General features: G+C 54.1%; 6 protein-coding genes across 6 annotated transcripts; 4 read left to right on the top strand and 2 right to left on the bottom strand.

The window, feature by feature from the left end:
* Positions 1–1,480: 1,480 nt before the first annotated feature.
* Positions 1,481–1,663, top strand: HMPREF1541_09917 (uncharacterized protein; the record flags this gene model as incomplete). Its single annotated transcript, XM_008714589.1, has 1 exon — positions 1,481–1,663. One exon carries the CDS (start codon positions 1,481–1,483, stop codon positions 1,661–1,663), a length of 183 nt encoding a protein of 60 aa, XP_008712811.1.
* A 990-nt stretch (positions 1,664–2,653) lies between these two features.
* On the top strand, positions 2,654–5,047 carry HMPREF1541_09916 (uncharacterized protein; the record flags this gene model as incomplete). The annotated part of the gene is made up of 1 exon (XM_008714588.1): positions 2,654–5,047. The coding sequence occupies one exon, from the start codon at positions 2,654–2,656 to the stop codon at positions 5,045–5,047; it is 2,394 nt and encodes a 797-aa protein (XP_008712810.1).
* A 306-nt stretch (positions 5,048–5,353) lies between these two features.
* On the bottom strand, positions 5,354–6,913 carry HMPREF1541_09915 (uncharacterized protein; the record flags this gene model as incomplete). Its single annotated transcript, XM_008714587.1, has 1 exon — positions 5,354–6,913. One exon carries the CDS (start codon positions 6,911–6,913, stop codon positions 5,354–5,356), a length of 1,560 nt encoding a protein of 519 aa, XP_008712809.1.
* A 2,444-nt stretch (positions 6,914–9,357) lies between these two features.
* HMPREF1541_09914 (uncharacterized protein) lies at positions 9,358–10,824 on the top strand (the record flags this gene model as incomplete). The annotated part of the gene is made up of 5 exons (XM_008714586.1): positions 9,358–9,682; positions 9,730–9,935; positions 9,982–10,079; positions 10,125–10,395; positions 10,456–10,824. 5 exons carry the CDS (start codon positions 9,358–9,360, stop codon positions 10,822–10,824), a joined length of 1,269 nt encoding a protein of 422 aa, XP_008712808.1.
* Positions 10,825–12,685: 1,861 nt separating this feature from the next.
* On the top strand, positions 12,686–13,595 carry HMPREF1541_09913 (uncharacterized protein; the record flags this gene model as incomplete). The annotated part of the gene is made up of 2 exons (XM_008714585.1): positions 12,686–13,076; positions 13,123–13,595. The coding sequence occupies 2 exons, from the start codon at positions 12,686–12,688 to the stop codon at positions 13,593–13,595; spliced, it is 864 nt and encodes a 287-aa protein (XP_008712807.1).
* Positions 13,596–15,109: 1,514 nt separating this feature from the next.
* HMPREF1541_09912 (uncharacterized protein) lies at positions 15,110–16,747 on the bottom strand (the record flags this gene model as incomplete). Its single annotated transcript, XM_008714584.1, has 3 exons — positions 15,110–15,753; positions 15,803–16,273; positions 16,318–16,747. 3 exons carry the CDS (start codon positions 16,745–16,747, stop codon positions 15,110–15,112), a joined length of 1,545 nt encoding a protein of 514 aa, XP_008712806.1.
* Positions 16,748–17,662: the final 915 nt, after the last annotated feature.

The raw sequence follows: 17,662 nt of genomic DNA, 5'->3' as shown, positions 1-17,662 counted from the left end.
TGCTCCTCCTGCGTGGGGTGGCCTCGCCTGTAATCGTAGTCTGCATTAAAATTCCTAGTTGACGACTCGCGACCAGGACAGTGTGCAGGACGAATGGTGACTGGCCGCAAGTGAGCCGCGCCGGGTCTTGGTAATTGGGCATCAATGTTGGAGGAGTTGGAGGGCTTGGAGCATCAGTGGACACGACAATTGACAGGCGGGTGGCCGCCGGTAAAGCTCGGGCCAAACATGCGGCTCGCTAGCAGCACCTGTCCAGGCCTACAGGCTGAAAACCTGGCAGGCTGCTCGCTAGGAAAAACAAAGGCCTGACGTGATTTTCGCTAGAGATAAATAATCATCGCGTAGCGACAAGCAGTAGCAATAACGAGTCGAGCCGCAGCATTTGATAATGATGAGAAGGATTTATCAAAAAAAAGTCCGTGCTCGTTCGTCCGGAGAGGCTTTCGACGGCCAGTAAGAGGTGGGCATTTCGCGAATAGTCTGCTTGACGATGCCTGCCGGGCCAATCAACAGTTCGGCCGGTTGCGATCAGGTGAAGTTGACCGCTATCGTGGCAATCGTTCACAGGATCGAGCTAGACCAGTGACAGAGGCCGGCGAAGCTCGCTAGTACATGCAAGTCAACATTCGTGCCCGTGCTCCAGCTGCTAAAGGCTCATTGCTCCGTCCAGCTGCATCGACATTGGGCTGCGGGTGTAGAAATCTGCTGCGCATGCACAAGAGGACGTTGAGGACCATTGGATATATCAGACAAATTGTCGAATGGGCTTCAGGCAGTGAATGGGAGAACACCCCGGGCCGACTTGGACGACGATCAAGTGCGGGGTCTCTGAAATTTCGCCATTATCGATCATCTCCGTTGGACGAGTGGTTGAAGTGAGGCGAATCTCAACAGGAGATGTGGTATTATTTCCCTTGAAATTGTTGCAAGTTGTAGATAACTGACGGGAGAACTGCAGTATGAGTCTTGACTGTCCGTAGTAGCAGCTGTTGGAGTGGTTGGGTGAACCATCATCAGGGCTCGACCACGTATCCCGCATCGACTGGCTAGTTGCCCACATGTTGGCATTCCGACACATCCCCGTCTTCCGATCCCCTACACCTAGTTCCCTGTGGTCGGACGACGATGCAGATTCAATGGCTTCCACCAGCGCGACTGGTGCCGTACCGCCATTGACTCGTGGGAACTCGGTCTTCTCTGACAGCTCAGCCGAGACTGATCGGGCGAGCAGCATCATGGGGGAAGGCTTTTTCCTTGATGAACAAGAAGGAGTGTTGACGGTACCAGACCGATATCAGCCGGATGCAGACTTGTTGTGTCCTTTCCAAATCCTTGACTGCGAGAGGGCTTTTCCGGATGTGATATCGTTCAAGCAGCACGTCTTTACACATTTTCGAGGACATACGTTACCGACCACAGCGTCGTGCTTCTTGTGTGACAAGAAGTTCACCCAGACCAACGAGGAAGACGAGGCGTTATCATGGAACCGAATGCTTTCCCATATGGCATACGAGCATTACCGACGCGGGCAGCAACTGGCCACGGTCCGCACCGACTTTGCTCTAATGAGGTGGATGTACAGTCGGAGGTTGATCAACGACCATCAATTCAAGAGGCTCCAGTTAGTGCCAATACCAATCATGTTGCCGGGCAGGCACGGTGAATCGGGCGGGATCATCAATCTTCCACGTGCACCCATGCCGCCGCCTGCGGCCTTGCCGGCTGGGGTGATAGCTCAAATGAGGCTGTCAGTTGGGAACCGCAGCGAATCGTGGACATTGAATGCAGGCGCACGGGCAGAACGACGTCAACGGGATGCCACTCGCCACATGGTTCGGTCCACCACGGCTTGACTCACAAACGGGTCCTCAAGCTCAGGCATTGACGCCTCCTATTATCCACATGGAAATGCCTCCGGAGATTTTCTTGTGTATTTGGCCATTGAGCGTTCCATTGCAAAGCAGCATGGCGTCCTGGCTGACAAGCGGTCAAAATTGCGGTGTATCCTACGAGACTGCTGTCGGGGTTGCCACTGAATCTGAGACTGACGCGGTGGAAGAGAATACCTTGCAGATTCTTCTGCTTCTGACGAATCTCCTATGTTGGTGACGGAACACGCGGCAAAGCTTTATGACGGATTGGATGTCTGTACTTACAAGCGTCACTTGGTGGTAATGTGCTACCCATATCGGTCGCGAGCGACGGAGAGAGGTCATAAACGTTTGCAAAAGGTCCAAATCGCTTTATCTGTGGCACGTGGCGGGCACTGCTAGCGACTCGGAGCCTGTCTGGCTTGCGAGCGGTTGCCTGGTCAGGTATGGTTGGGTAGCATAATGCAAGCCGATGTATTTCGCGTCATCAAGGACCACCACTTGATCACGCAGCCGAGTACCGATGCTGCCACAGCGGACAGCTGATGATTTGGGAAGAGATAGAAGAAGATGAGCAAAGAGGAGGAAGATGAATGTGTAAATTGGACGCGTCTTCTGACCAAGAATTGGCCCCTCTTGCCCTGCTAGATTCGCAAGGAAGGGGCGCGCACGTGATTTCCGCTTTGGGTGGTTTGTTTACAAGGCCAGTCGCACGTCATCTTTCAACTTGACAGACTGCACTCCAGGACTTCACACTGCACCGCCAACGACAAACGCCAACTATGTCTATTGGAGACATCTTCGCCGATGCGCAGCGCTCATATGTTGGCCATAAGTCTCTTGCAAAACGCCTGAAGCGACTTGAAGGCAGCGCCGACTTCGATGATCAGGTCAAAGAATGCATCTTCCGTCTGCTCGAAGTCGCGAAATCCGAAGCCGCTGGCAACAGAGTCGTCAAGTTCCTGACAATATACATGCAAGATGCCGATGCCTCGAGCCCAGCCACCTCTTCGGTCCTTCTCGCGCTACTGCCGTTACTCTGCGCAAAAGACAAAACAGTGCGATACCGCTCAACACAGCTTGTGTCGCAAATTCTGGGTGTTCTGAGCGCCATTGATGATGACTTATACGGTGTCATCCGACATGAGTTGATCAAGAGGCTGCACGACAAAGTGCCTGCCATCAGGCTGGAGGCTGTGCTAGCGTTGGGCCGGCTGGTCGAGAACGAGATGGACGACGAGCAGGAGGAAAAGGAAGACGATTCGGACTCAGATTACGAAGCTGGCCTGCTTGAGAAACTACTCGACGTGCTACAGAATGATTCAAACGCTGATGTAAGACGAACTTTACTACTTAACCTGCCTATCACCCCTACGACACTGCCCTACCTGCTCGAACGAGCCCGCGATCGGGATACCCCAACTCGGCGCGCTCTTTACTCCAGACTATTGCCGAAGCTGGGCGACTTCCGTCATCTGTCCCTGTCCATGCGAGAGAAACTATTGAGATGGGGTCTGCGTGACCGAGACGAGAAAGTGCGGCAAGCCACTGCGCGTCTCTTCAGCGAGAGATGGATCGAGGATTGTGCCAACACCAAGAACGTCGACGACGAGACCCACATCAGCCAGACTGACGATGTCGAAGAAGACGAAGAAGAAGAAGAAGAAGAAGAAGAAGAAGAAGACAGAGAAGCACCACCGGATCAGACAGAGGCGCAGGATGAGAAGAAGGAGGGCCAGCAGCCAAGACTACAACCAGTGAAAGAGCCAGAGACGAAAGCACCGCCGAAGGCAAGCATACCAGCCTTGTTGGAATTGCTGGAACGCATCGACATCATGAACTCTGGCGCCGAAACCGGCGTTGGTCTGGATGCAATGCGGGAGTTTTGGGCAAGTCGACCAGACTATGTCGATGCCGTCGAGTTCGAAGACCCGTTCTGGGAGAGTCTGACCATCGAGTCCGCCTTCATGGCACGTTCCTTCATCGAGTGCTGCCAACAGGACTCCGCAAACCAAGCCAAACTCGAAGAAAAGATGCCAGAAGTGACTCGAATTGGCTTCTACCTCCAAAGATACCTCAACACACTTCTTGATACCATTCGCGCCATCAATAACGGCACCGGAACAGACGAGGATCAGGCTGATCAAGAATTCATCGTTGAACAGCTCCTCCATATCGCCCATTACCTTGACTACACTGACGAAATTGGTCGCCGGAAAATGTTCTCCCTTCTCCGTGACGCCATCTCCGTTGCCGAATTACCAGAAGAAACCACCCGGCTAGCCGTCGAGTCCCTCCGACTGGTCTGCAATGCCGACGCTGCTGGAGAGCGCGAGTTTACCTCGGTGGTTCTCGAAGCCATTGCTGAAGTGCACGACACCATCATCCCCTCGGACCCTGATGTGCCGGAGAACGAGGAAGATTCGTTCGTCAGCGCCCGCAGCGACGTGTCTTCTGAAGCTGCCTCCGATGCCACGCCCACGAAAGCCAACGGTGCATCCCGGACCAAGAACGGCAAGAAACTCAGCAGCGAAGAGGAAGAAGCCAGGGCACTCAAGGAAATCGTCGTCAATCTCAAGTGCCTGCATATTGCACAGTGCATGCTCCAAAACGTCACGGGCAACCTGCAGTCCAACGTCCACCTCGAAAGCATGCTCAACAACCTCGTCATCCCCGCCGTGCGCTCCTACGAGATCCCCGTGCGCGAGCGTGGCGTCTTGTGCTTGGGTCTCTGCTGCATGCTGGAGCCCAAGCTCGCGGACGAGAACACGCCACTGTTTGTGCACTGCTTGGCGCGCGGCGACGAAGGCCTGCAGGTCATGTGCGTCAAGGTCTTGTGCGACATCATTCTCAGTCGGCGCCCAGAGCAGCTGGATCTGGCGCCGTTGGTCAAGGCTTTCAAGGCCGAGAGCAATGAGGTGCAGAGCACGGCGACGGGGAGTCTGGCCAAGTTGATGCTCTGCGGGTTCTATGCTGGAAACGAAGAGGCGTTTGATGATGCATGTGAGGTTGCCGTGGGGCACAGTGCGAAGGGGAGTGAGTTGCTGGGCAAGGTTAGGGCGGCGGTGCAGGTTGAGGCGCGGGAGATGGAGGCCGAAGCCGAGGGAGGTGGTGGACTGAGAGAAAAGGAGAAGGAGAAGGCGAGTACTGGTAGTCGCAGGGCGTCTGCGGAGTAGGTTTCCAGTGGTTGGTCTGTTGGTGTAGAGAGGTAATGAAGCCACGAAAACGCTGGGTTGGTGTTTTGATCTTTTCAGATTCAGGTCGAATGCAGTCCTTGCTTAGTTGGGTATCAGTCCGCTTTTTGGAGGCCGTCTTAATGCAATGCAACGCAATATCATGCTGTTCCGTCCCCATTTTCATACATACTTATCCATGCGCCTGGCCCGTGCTCATGCAAACGCGATGAGGTTTTTGTGCGACAGCTAGAAAATCCACATTCCCTCCTCCACTTCGAGTCATGCCCCCAACTTTCCTCCCCTCCCTTACAGAATGCCCTGCTTCTGCAAGTCCAAATAAATGCGTTCGGGCATGACGTTCCCTTCCCCATCCTCCATCTGCACGACGCCCTCGTCGCGGTTCTCCTTATCTCGCTTCTCCTTCTTCAGCTTCTCCCACAGCGCCACGGCGTCAGCGATGCCGGTGATTTCGCGGAAGAGGTTGACGCCGCCGGCGCCGCTCGTGTTGGTGACGCCCAGGCATTTGAGGCCGTAGATGTGGCGGGCCTCGCTGAAGTGCTTGTCGAAGGCGCGGCGGCCCATGTAGACGAAATTGCCGCAGATCTCGCAGGGGAACTCGACGCCCAGGCCGTGCAGCTTGTAGAGCCAGTAGGGAATCGGCTTGCCGTCCCAGGCTAGGGGGAGCTTGAGCGGGTTGTAGATGCGCTCGTCGCCGGAGCCTTCAGCGTCCGAGTCGGCGCCGTTGGCGTCGTCGTCACGGTGGTACGAGTCGTAGATGGCGGCGTCGTCTTCGGCGAAGAGGGCGTCGAGTTCGGCCTGCCGCTCGCGCTCCGTCATGCCGGCTTTGCGCTCGACATTGACGCGCGTGTTGGAGCGTTCGGTGCTGAGGAGGTCGGCGAGGGCGCGAATCCGGTGCTCATGAGAGGCGATTATCCGCTGCTTCAGGTTTGTGGTGGAGGGGAGGGCAGAGGATCCGTTCATGGATGTGCCGTTGGTCAGTGTTGAGGAGGACTTTTTGGCCTCGGCATTGCGAATGTGCTTTTTGCCTGTGAGATGTGATTTGTAGACATTGGGATTGTTGAATTCTTTCTCGCAATCGGGACACCAGACGCCTGAGCCAGTGCCCTCGGTAGCGGGACCATTCGATGTGGCAGAGGCAGGCTCGTCTTTGGGCCAGCCGGGTATTTCGCCTGAGTTCCAAGCAGATTCGAAATCGCGGTCAAGCTGAAGAAAGATTTTGGAAAGGTCATCAAGAGGCCGGGTGCGGCGAACGAAGGATTCGAGGTAGTTGTCGAGGTCGGTTACATATTTCAGGTAGGTGTCTGTGACTTTGTTTTGGCGTTTGATGGGCATGCGTGGAGGCTCGAAGGCGTCAAAGTTATCAAGATACTGCAGGTAAGTGAGGCGCTTGATGCCTGGGAGGTTGAGGTAATCTTCATGTCGCATAGTCAGGTCGAGGAAGCGACCGTTGCCCTCCTCGCCGGTGAACATGTTATCCACCTCTGACACAATCGCCTCCCCCTCATCTGGTCGCCGTCGCTTATACGCACGCTCTAGATTCTCGATGGGCTCATTGGGATATTGCCGGTGGTGATCTTTCACTTTCTCAAACTCTTTGTAGAATTCCTCGAAAGGATCACCCGTGGACAGACTCTGAACTTCCTTGGCCCGCGTGCCCTCGGTATCACGGTAAATCTCTAGCAGTCGCTTTGACTGTTCTTGTATCCTTGTAAGGAACCCATCGATCTGGTGATCGCGATTGAGGCGGTCTTTGATGTTTTTTGGATCTTCTCCCGCGCGTTCGCAAATCGCCTGCTCAAGCCGCTCGAGGTCTTCGTGGAGGAACCGTTGGTCTTCGATAAGCATTATGACGGTGTTGTCTGGCCCTGTCTGAAGCCGAGGGATGAGACAGTGTACGAGATCCAACCAGATGTTGTATCGCAGGCGGGTCAAAAGCGCCGCAACATTTGATATTGCCAAGCATGTGCCTAATTGGGATTAGCGCATATGCTTTTGCCGCTGTTGCTACTTGACTCACTCTTGAGCTTCTTCCACTACTTGCTGGACTGCAGCGACCACGGCATGGGCCTCACAAATGCCGCAGAAAGTCGTCCTTGCATGTCAGTCCTGGCGAGTTGCAGGGCCGATGCTCAGTCCTTATCTTCTTTCGTCTGTTATGATTCGCTGCTATGAACGAACAAGTCCGCTGTCGAAGCCTAACTTATAAAGTCTGCTTGCGCTGAGCTCAGGCTTCATCATGATGGGTACGACCCATTCTTTCCTTGAATGCTCGTGAAGACGATACAAAAATCTGGTGTTCGGCTTGGGGGCGCTTTCCCCGCGCCCCGAAACCAACCTGGACCCGCTCTTAAGCTGCGTCTCGCTCAAGCTTGGGTCCAGTCTTCGGGGCGATATACGGAGTACTACCACAGTAGAGTCAAAGCTCCAGAAATGCACTTTGTGATCACGTACTCCGTCCCATCCCCACGACATTCCTTCAGTGACTATTTCTTGAGAACAACCCAGGCTGGAGATCGAGCAGAAGCGTTATTGGCACAGGGCTACACAGAACCTCTGGCCCAGCGGACTAGGCCCGCAAATTCAGGTACCCGTGGTCGACGAGGCAAGCTACGCGTGCTGCGGTGCAGTATTGGCCAGCCGCTTAAGTCGCTTAAGTGTTCAGACAATATCTTCTGCCCAGATCCGCCTTGTTAGCGAGCAAGCGACAGAGACATGATACCTGAACTATGCACACTAGCATTTGCGCCTGATAACACGATTCTACTTGGAAGCGACGCTCGGTTGCTCGCGTAGTGCTTTTCGAGCTTCTTTCGGTCCCGTGGATCGGAACTTCTGGACTCATCATTGGATCTTGAGAGCTGCTAACGTCAGGTTCTGAACTCGTTCGCAGCCGAAGATATACAGTAGTTCAGGGTGTCGCCATACTTTCTATCTTCTCGGGTCTGCCGATCTCAGCATGCGCATCATGGCACCTGTCAGAGAAGTCACTCCTGGTTTCCAGAATATCCCTGCAGCACGCCGTCGCAGATTTTGTATTAAGCAGATTGCCTGTGTTTTGTCGGCCAGCGCCAGTGGTTAGTAGTCTGGTGGACACCCCTTTTGTGGTAAAGGGTCTACAAGAATCTAGTTGGTGTGACTAGTGGGTGGTCTTCCCCGAGCAGGCCCCGCTAGACTATCGTTTTCTGTCAAGGACCACTTCTTCTGCTACGTCAATGCTCTAGCGAAGGACTCCAGACCGGCCTGCTGTACCGGAGTGCGGCTTGTGCATCGTCGTGCGACCTTTCAAGACTTTGCCTTGCAAGAAGGGGCCACGACTAAGCTGGGACAAGTCTAGTTGTCTGGAGCCTCATCTTGGCCATGTCCGTCATTTGGACATCTCGTATTCACATCCCCGCCTGGACCCCTGGCTTTCGCTTCCGTGTGCGATGCGATTCGTCCTTTGTCTTCAGCCCAGATTCGAACTACTTGATACTTCTTGTACCTTTGAGCCAGCCAAGTGCGCCGGCATGAGACAAACGTGGCACGAAATCTCTGCTAAGGTGGTATGTGGCTGGAATTGTGACACCGTGTGTCCGGCAGCCGCAAAACGTGGAAGATAACCAACTCTTGGAGTGCAGACGCTGTGCGACCCAGCCGTCGCGATACTACTCCCGTTTTGAAGGCGACTTGGCTATCTCGATGGACGGCAACAAATCTCCATCTTGTAGCTATGCCAGTTCCACATAGCGCTCTGTGCGAGCTGTCGCTTGCATGAGACCGGGCAATCAACAAAGCTCGCTTTAGCCGTGGCCAAATATGCTGTTCGAGACTGCAAACAACCTCCGTACACCGGCTCTATCAGCTCCTGAAGTGCCAGCTGAAGCTGCCTCTCTGGTGTTTACGCGAGCTGCGGCGTCCTTCCAGCTGAGATAAAAGACTCGCTAACTCGGCGCATCGTGTGGAGAGAAAAGGTGTCAGGTACAAGTGCGAGACTAAGGCTGAGGTGCAGCTGGACCTTGCGGTTCCGCCCAATCGGTACACTTCGCACCAAAGGCTACACGTGCTGTATGACCAGGCCGTGGCACTACTACCCGTTTGAAACGCACCACTTGCTATCTAGCCTTGTCTACCATGGCGTGCATTGGGCATGATCTGCCCGGTCCCGACTGTCGCTGGCAGGTGGAGTCTCTTGCTAGTCGCAGCGGACTTCGTGCCACGCTGCCCCATCGAGGGAGCATATGCTTCAAAACTCCTGTCTCCCTGTCGTATTCTGTCACTGACTCTCCCTCCGAAGAACAGCATTATCAGCCATGAGTGCATTCGAGTCGCTGCCAGGGCCAAATAGGCCTGACAGCCTCGACCCCTTACCACCAGTTCTTCAGCGCGGGCTCGTTGCTGTTGCATTCTTTGGCATATTGTCGTTGGCAGCATCAAGTGGGCTATTCATCTTCCTCTCGTATAAACTATGTCGATGGTACTACAAAGGTCATCTCGCCAATGGGGCCAACCAGTTCCTCCTCCTCATCTACAATCTCCTGTTGGCCGATATCCAACAAGCGATGGCTTTCAGCCTGACAGCCGTCTGGGTCGCGGAAAACAAGATAGAGGTCGGCACGACGACATGTTGGGCTAACGGTGGGTACAACAACCACGAGCACTGGGTCTTGGGACTGACAAAACAGGCTGGTTCGTGTCCACCGGCGATCTGGCGTCCGGCGTTTTCATCCTTTCCATCGCACTGCACACGTGGTTTGCCGCTGTCAAAGGTCGCAGCATTAGCAACAAGGTCTTCTATGGCTGGATCATCATGGCTTGGGTGTTTGTGTATGTTATGGGCGTGGTGACCGTTGTGCGGGATCCCAATGTTTATGTGAGGGCTGGTGCTTGGGTATGATTCCAAAACAGCCATGCAGAATCCTTGCTAACCAGAAAAGTGCTGGGTCCATCGTGATTATGAAGCCGAACGACTCTGGCTGCATTATTTCTGGATTTTCTTGTGCATGTTCGCGACGATCGTCATCTATGCGCTCATGTCAGTCGCCTCCTATGCTTTTCTGGCTTCTACTGACAGTATCAGTTACATGTGGATCTATCGCTCGTCAACCACCTTCCACACCATCACCACACGCTCCACCAACTCCGACCCGGCCACCTTGAAACGAGCCTCGAAATACATGATCATCTTCCCCGTCGTGTACGTCTGCTGCACGCTGCCCCTTGCCGCCGGTCGCATGGCTGCGATGACAGGCATGGTCATCCCCTACTGGTGGTACTGCGTAGCCGGCGCAGCCATCACGTCGAATGGCTGGCTCGACGTGCTTCTCTACGTCATGACCAGACGAGTCCTGGTATGTCCATAAGCCCTCCCCCTTTCCCCCATTCCCGCGCCTGCTAACACCCCTCACCAGATCTTCAGCCGTGCGCCTCCCCCACGCAACGACTTCGGCTTCGACACTTTGGGCTGGAAGCACGGCGGCGACAACAGCCTCTTCTGGGGCACGACCACCACGATCGAAGGCCCGCTCACGCACGCCAAGCCGCGACAGAAACAAGTCGGCTTCCTGAGCCGCGGGCGATCCACCCCCGGCTCTCGCAGGCACTCGGACGAAGACCACATCGCGCCGCCGCCCGAGGGCGTCATCTCCACGAAGACAACGGTGGATGTGCAGACGCATGCCATGCCTGGCATGTATGCCAGTTCGGACTTCAGCATGATCGAGATGGAGGACAAGTCGGATAGGGCGAGGAGTCCCGGAAGTGCGACTACGACGAGGTGAAATCAACTCGTATGATCGAGGTTGTGTGTGTGTGAGAATACGGCAGAATCATGATGGGTCGGGTTGGGCGGCATTTTTGTTTTGTGATACCATCTTGTTTGCATTATAGCGGCCCCATTTGAAGGACCAGAATTGTACTGAAACGACGACCGTAATGAGCCAGACTTAGCCAATCTTTCACACTCAAGAAACGCCCGAGCAGATTGAGAGCAGAGAGAGCCCATAGAGACTGTATAGACCCAGTAGTACAATGCACGAGCGATCTCAATCCCACGGATCAAAGTTCGGACTCTGTGACCCCGGCACTTGATACGGATTTCATTGCCGCTTTCTCCTCAGCCCCCCCTCCCCTCCCCTGGTAATGGCGTTCAGTACGGAGTAATCTAGATGCAGCCACACGAAGTCCGGGATACTCGGCACAAAGTAAATAGTATGGAGTAGTCTGAACGTTGGCTTACCTGCTAGCCCCACCGCCGGGGGCCCAAGGATTTGTACGTAAAATTCTGGCCATCAGGGGGTTTTTGGAATAAAGTCTTGCTTGTGCAAGAAAGTGGCGTGACTTTTTTTTTTCTCTCTCTACACAGTACATCGTGCTGTAAATCGACAGAGGATCGTTTTGTAGACATCACTACTTGTATAGGGGTATTTGCTCGTTTTGCAGACATCCACTACGTGTTATAGGGTTTTGGTGGTTCTGAAGCTTGTAACCCGATATTTGGGTTCGTGGCAGCACGACCCCTGAAGAGAGTCTATACGAGTATTGGGTTAGGTGAGCTGGTTTTGGCGCGGAGCGGCGCGTTGCGTTCACATTGAGGCTGGGTTTGCGTTTGGGGAAAGAAGTGCGAAATTTTGACTTTGTCTTGCGGACAAGGGGGTGGTTGTTGGAATGTAGAACGGTTTGGAAGTTTAGTACTTTGTGTAGGGAGTAGCTGGCTTTCTCTGAGGAGTAGATCATGCGCTTTGTATGCGTGCGTGCGTCTTCTGGATTGGATGACCGCCCAGCTTACCTACAAGTTGGTCTGCGACACAAACTATATCAGCGGCGCGAGCGCTGCTGCTGCAGAATTCAGCACAAGAGTTTTCCTCGAAGCGCTTCGTTGCATGCTCTTGTAACGGTAGATCTGTTCGGAGTCCCTGCTAAGTTGCTCGACCTTGTTCCTCGTAGCTACTGATTTGTCACCGGAAAGGAAAGTTTCCAGAATACTTCCCGCAACGATCATGATGATTTTGGCCTTTCTGGGATTGAATGTTTTGCAGAAATGTAGAGTAACGTTCGAGATGGTTACCTGCCGTGGCGAGTCTGCGGCGCATCCCGTTGCCCTTGGACAGGTTCCGAATACTTGTACTCGGCCATCGAGTCCACTCCAAGTTCAAAAACCCATGGTTACTAATGCGTTTTGCCCGGCCGGAACATCTTCGGTGTTTTGGCAGTCAGGCAACAATGGCAGCTGACAAACGATTTTGACTCCAACCAGTGCTTGGTGGAGATATGGCACCGATTCAAGATCCAGATGCGAGTTCGCATTGGTCGCGGGAATGCTTCAATGACCACCGGGGCCAGGCTAAGCTGGATTCGTGTTCTGTTCGCCCGATGTAGGAAGCTGACCTCTCTACGAACCGGTATACTCGTATAGTTCGTACTGCTTGGTGGAGACTACACGATAGAAGCTCAGGCTTCAGAATGTGTGGTTTTTTGCTTATCAAGACGACTACAGAGCTATTAGTTGGTCCGAAGTCGTCCGTGTGCTTCGATTTCTGTGCTTGCTATATCAATGCTACATCGAGGAAATGAGGACCAGGTTCTACATCTTAGCAAGCCACTTCGGCCGGATTCCGACCTCCCCAGACCGGAAGTCAGACTATGCGCCAACCAAAGATCGCCCCCACGCCCGCGGGAACCAGCCTCGCTGGCAAGACCGCTATTATCACGGGCGGTAACTCTGGTCTTGGCCTCGAAACAGCTCGCCAGTTCCTTACCCTGGGCATCGACCGCCTCATCATCACTACCCGTTCTGCGTCGAAAGGCCAGCAAGCAGTCAAGACTCTGAGAGATGATCCAGCCGTTGCCAAGTCAAACCCCGATGCTGTTATCGAAGTTTTCGAGCTCGAACTTGAAGACTACAACTCAGTGGTAGCATTCTGCCGCAAGGTCAAAACCGAAGTCCCGGCCCTTCACATCCTCTTGAACAACGCCGGCCTCATCTCAACAGAGTACCAGCTCAGCAAAGACGGACATGAGTGTGTCATACAAGGTCCGTCCCCGCTACATCTACTGCGAGCAACGCTAACCCATCCGAGTAAACTGCTACTCCCACTTCCTCATCTCCCGCTACCTCCTGCCCCTCCTGCAGGCCACCGCCCGTGCCTCCGGTGCCCCGTCACACCTGACCTTCGTCGGGTCCGGATTGCACACCAACACCAAGCTCTCCGTTCCCCCCGCCACGTCTGTAACTTCCCACTTTGACGACCGCAAGAACTGGAACGGCGTGGCCCGCTACAACGAGAGCAAGCTCGTCGTCGCCGCTTTTATCCACGAGCTAGCAAAGCATGTGCCATCCGCCGACGTCGTGGTCAACCACGTATGTCCTGGACTCGTGACGACCGCTCTAGGACGTACCTTTCCGCCGTGGTTGCAGGTTGTCATGTGGCTGTATCGCAAAGCTATGGCGCGGGAGCCGGAGGAGGGGGCGCGCATGATTGTGTATGCAGCTGTCCTGGCAGGTAAGGAGAGTCATGGCGAGTTTATGAGGGATAATCAGATTATTGGGTGAGTATATTCCCCCTCTGTCGGAGTTATATTGATAGCGGGGACGCTAATCTACCGCTTGCAGTATCGCAGATGCTATTACGTCGGAGGGAGGGAAAGGGTGGACTAACAAACTATGGAATGAGATGGATGACGAGAGGAGGAGATTGGGGCTCGTGGTCTAAGAACATCATGGTCAAGAGTGGTTCGACTGGTCCACCAGGGGGCGACAAAACTGACCGGACGGCTCCTGGGACTCGCAGCAGACTACCAGCCAAAAGCCCCTGATGCAAGTTCGAGGAGGGCGCTAGTCAATTTTGTCAACTACTAAAAGTGATCTGCTGTATGTCCAAGGAGCCCGCTGGTTCATTTTTCCGATCCTTTGACTATGAGCCTCTAGGCAACCCGGGAGCCAGCGTACCCAAACAGCGAAGATCATACGAATCCTTGGACCCTCAGAAACCCACAGACCCACACATTTTGATTGATCGCAGGGAGGGAACACTATTTACACCAGACGAGCGAAGACGCCCAGCCATTTAGCGCCAGAGTCTCTACCAACCTACTGTTGAATGGGCAGGTGTTCTGTGGTAGGGAGCGTCAAAACTCAGCTCAAGCGCGCCCTGCTTGTATTACAACGCCATTAACTACAGCAAGAACCTGATTTTGTGAATAGATCCACTGAAGCGAAAAGCAATGGCTGGTTTGCCCGGTTGCCTGGTTGCCTGGCCTGTGGAGAGCAGGTCTTGTCGCTGGATGCCACAGCCCCTCAGGCATGACGACTTTGCTAGCACAGTTCCTGCGTCTCATGGAATCAGCACCCTGGCCAGACGCTGATTGTGGCATTGCATAGTGAGGACGCTTTTGTTGACGGTGACTCGCTGTACAGCTTTTCTTCAACACCCCTGCCATTAACGCGCCTGACACGTCGATTCATGGTCGTAATACGACGTGCTCAGACGAAATCTACACGTGCAGACCGCGCCCTTAAATCCACAGCCATTATCGAATATACAGTCGCCGGAGTCGCCCTCGCCTGTCACGCGGCCGACGACACTTTTATCGCACTCAGCCTCCGACTTTCTTACGACTCCACAATACTCGCAAGCTTTCAGAAACGTAGGAAGTGATACAGACAGTGCTGGGCCTATGGTGATAGAGACTACTATGCAGGAATTTTCTCACTTGCTTGCTCGGTCTGGGTGTGGGCAGCCCGATCCTATCCCTAAGTACGATGCATCCATTGGGTTCGAAAGTAGAGCTATATCGCTTCTGAGGGGGGGGACGAAACATGACGATGACGATGGGCAGGCTTGTCCTCTGCCGCTTGTGGAGGCTTAGATGGTAGGGGTATAGGACCTTTGCTGTTCCTTATTGCATAACGGAGAGGACTTCTGTTTGCTCTGGTACCAATCCTAGGCTGTCTTGGACAACAAGTTATATCAATGGATGACATGATCGAGTTGGAGAACTCGCAGTCGCCTGCGCGCGGCGACCCCTCTCCCATCGACCGAGACGTGGTGCAGAGCCCTCCGTTGCTCACAACACCCAACGGTATTCGGGACTCCAAGGCCCATCAGCAAGCAGTTCGGTAGGAATGTCCCGTGCCTTGATCGTCCTCCCAAACTTACGGTCACGACGTTTATTGTCAACGATCATCCAGAGCATAAGCAGAATCGTCAGGAGCATTCCAGTTCCACCAAAGGCCGCAGTTGTCGCAAGGGCAGGGAGATATTTGGGTGCGTCTTGCGGTCGAAAGATGTTGGAAGAGACTATGCCCATGAGGTTGGCGACCGGCACGCCGATGGAGGTCAGTAACATGCGGCGATTCTCGTTCGCGATGTTGTTATTGAACCAAGTGTCGAGGATAACGGAAGGGGCAGATGTACCCCAGGTCATCATGAAGCATGCAAAGTATGCCACGTTCAGCTGCGTGTCGATGTCAACGGCAGCGTAGATCAAAAAACCGAGCATTGTCAAGAGGAACCCAAGAGCAACGAAAGGCGACCGGACCTTGGTGTAGTCGGAGGCGAAAGCCAGAAGCAGCAGAGTAACTGCACCGCTGACATTTGGTGCCACTGTGTAAAGGTTTGTCTTGACGGGCCCGTACCCCAGACGGGCAATGATGGGTGGGAGGTAGAGCGACACCGACTGCAAAGGAACTCCGAGACACATCTCGATACCTGGTGCTCATTAGCTTGGGCGACCCGAAATGGTTGGCATGTAATATACCTAGAATTATCCAGGTGGTAGGATGCTTCAAGATGATTGCCGCATCTTTCAGGTTGAATTTCTGGTCAACGACCGAGGACGAGTCGATCTGCATTCTGTAGAATGCAATGTCCTTTTCCTCCGGGGTCAAGAAGCGAGCAGTCTGGGCATTGTACGGCAGATACCAATAGGCAAAGATGGAGAACAGGATTGTCAGTGAACCTTCGATGATGAAGAGATATCTCCAGCTGGCGAGTGGACCGGAGTCAATGCGAAAGACGGCGAAGGACAAGAGGCCCCCGAAAGCATTCGCGATGTTGGAAGCGGCGTAGAAGATGGCAAGGCGCCTCGCAAGCTCACCTCGGCGGTAGAAGGTGGTTTGATAGTAGATGACAAGAGGGAAAAAAGCGGACTCGGCCATCCCAAGAAACCAGCGGAGAGCCATTAGGCCGCCAAAGTTATGAGCGGCGACGGTCAAGAGAGTCATGGAGCCTACGTTGATTAGTGTTGCTGTTGGTACGGATATATAGACGTACCGAACGTCAGCATCATCAGTGGCAAGACACGGCTGGGCCCATATTTCTTGCCGAGGATACCAAGGAATGGCGCCGTCAAGACGTAAGGCACGAAGAAAACGGACAAGATGATGTTATACTGGTTGCCGGTCAGGTTGAGATCGTCCTCTAAGCCATTGGTCTTGGCATTGCCGAGATTGCCTTTGTCGAGGGCGTTGAATAGGTACATGACTGCGAGCGTTGGTAGTAGGCGCAAGTCAAACTTCCACACCAGCTTCCGCTCAGCCACCGGATCAAGGCTCATGGTGGCATTGTAAGTTGATGTAAGTGAGCGGGCCTTCTCCAAAATGGAGCCCTCTTCCACAGCGGCATTGTCTTTTGCCTCCATGGCTGCAGCCTCGGCGCCTTTGCTGGCGGTAGCAGGATTGGAAGGAGACTCAGGCGTCGTCATGATAAGTTGTTGTATTGATGGTGAGTCAGGATGAAGATAGCCATCGTTGGGGCGTCCGGGCGTTTATATGTTAGATTGGGTGGTTTGGCTGAAATGGCCTCAGCTCGCACATCTGCGACTGGCGATAGGACTTGCAGGTGATCTGCAAGCGGGAAGAGGCCGAAGCTTTGATGTAACGCTAGGACGAGGGAGTGATAACAGCGTGTGAGTGGTAGCCGCGGGGGTGGCTTGCGGTGATCGACGTCGGGCGGGGCCTGATCAAGCTTGGCCAGAGATAAAGCCCGGAGATGTGACATCGACTATCTACCGGCTACATGATGAGGTAGATAGAACGGATTTCATCGAAGAGAGAGCATGCGCTCGCAAAGCCAGGACGCGAGGCGGTAGCAAAAGGAGTGACAAGCCCATTGCCGGCATCACTTTTGGTGTGTATGCAGGGCATACATAGTATACCGCCTTGAGCCTAGACGAGCCAGCAACAACGGGCCACTGCAACTTTCATCTAGATTGCATTGGGCACGTGGCATTCGCTCGTTGCAACTGCAGCCTGCGACATCCGTCGCAATTTATCAGTCCCGAGGAGAGCTCTGGCAACGGTGCTAGATGGCTGGGCCCGAGAATCTGGGGAAAAGGTTGTAGGCGGACTTGGCGGGGTCACCCCCAACAATGCCCGCGTAAGCGTGGGGTCGTCCCAAATTTGGTCGGCGCGAAAGAGTGGCTGCACATTGATTGTAACATCAGCTCTCGAACGTCAGGGGTGTCGAAAACGAAAGCGAGAGTGTTCCCCGACGCGCGTGGTCGCTACGGGCGGTCCTTCCATCGAAACCCCGCCGAGCTTGGTCAGCACCCAGCCGTAGAAGAGAGCCCAGTACGACCGAGAAAGTGCTGTTGACATGGGTGCGCAAAGCGCAGCTT

Source organism: Cyphellophora europaea (genome assembly GCF_000365145.1).
Source record: "Cyphellophora europaea CBS 101466 unplaced genomic scaffold supercont1.11, whole genome shotgun sequence".
NCBI classification, from domain to species: domain Eukaryota; kingdom Fungi; phylum Ascomycota; class Eurotiomycetes; order Chaetothyriales; family Cyphellophoraceae; genus Cyphellophora; species Cyphellophora europaea.
The sequence above is the reverse complement of the archived record's forward strand: the minus strand, read 5'-3'. Positions and strand labels throughout refer to the sequence as shown.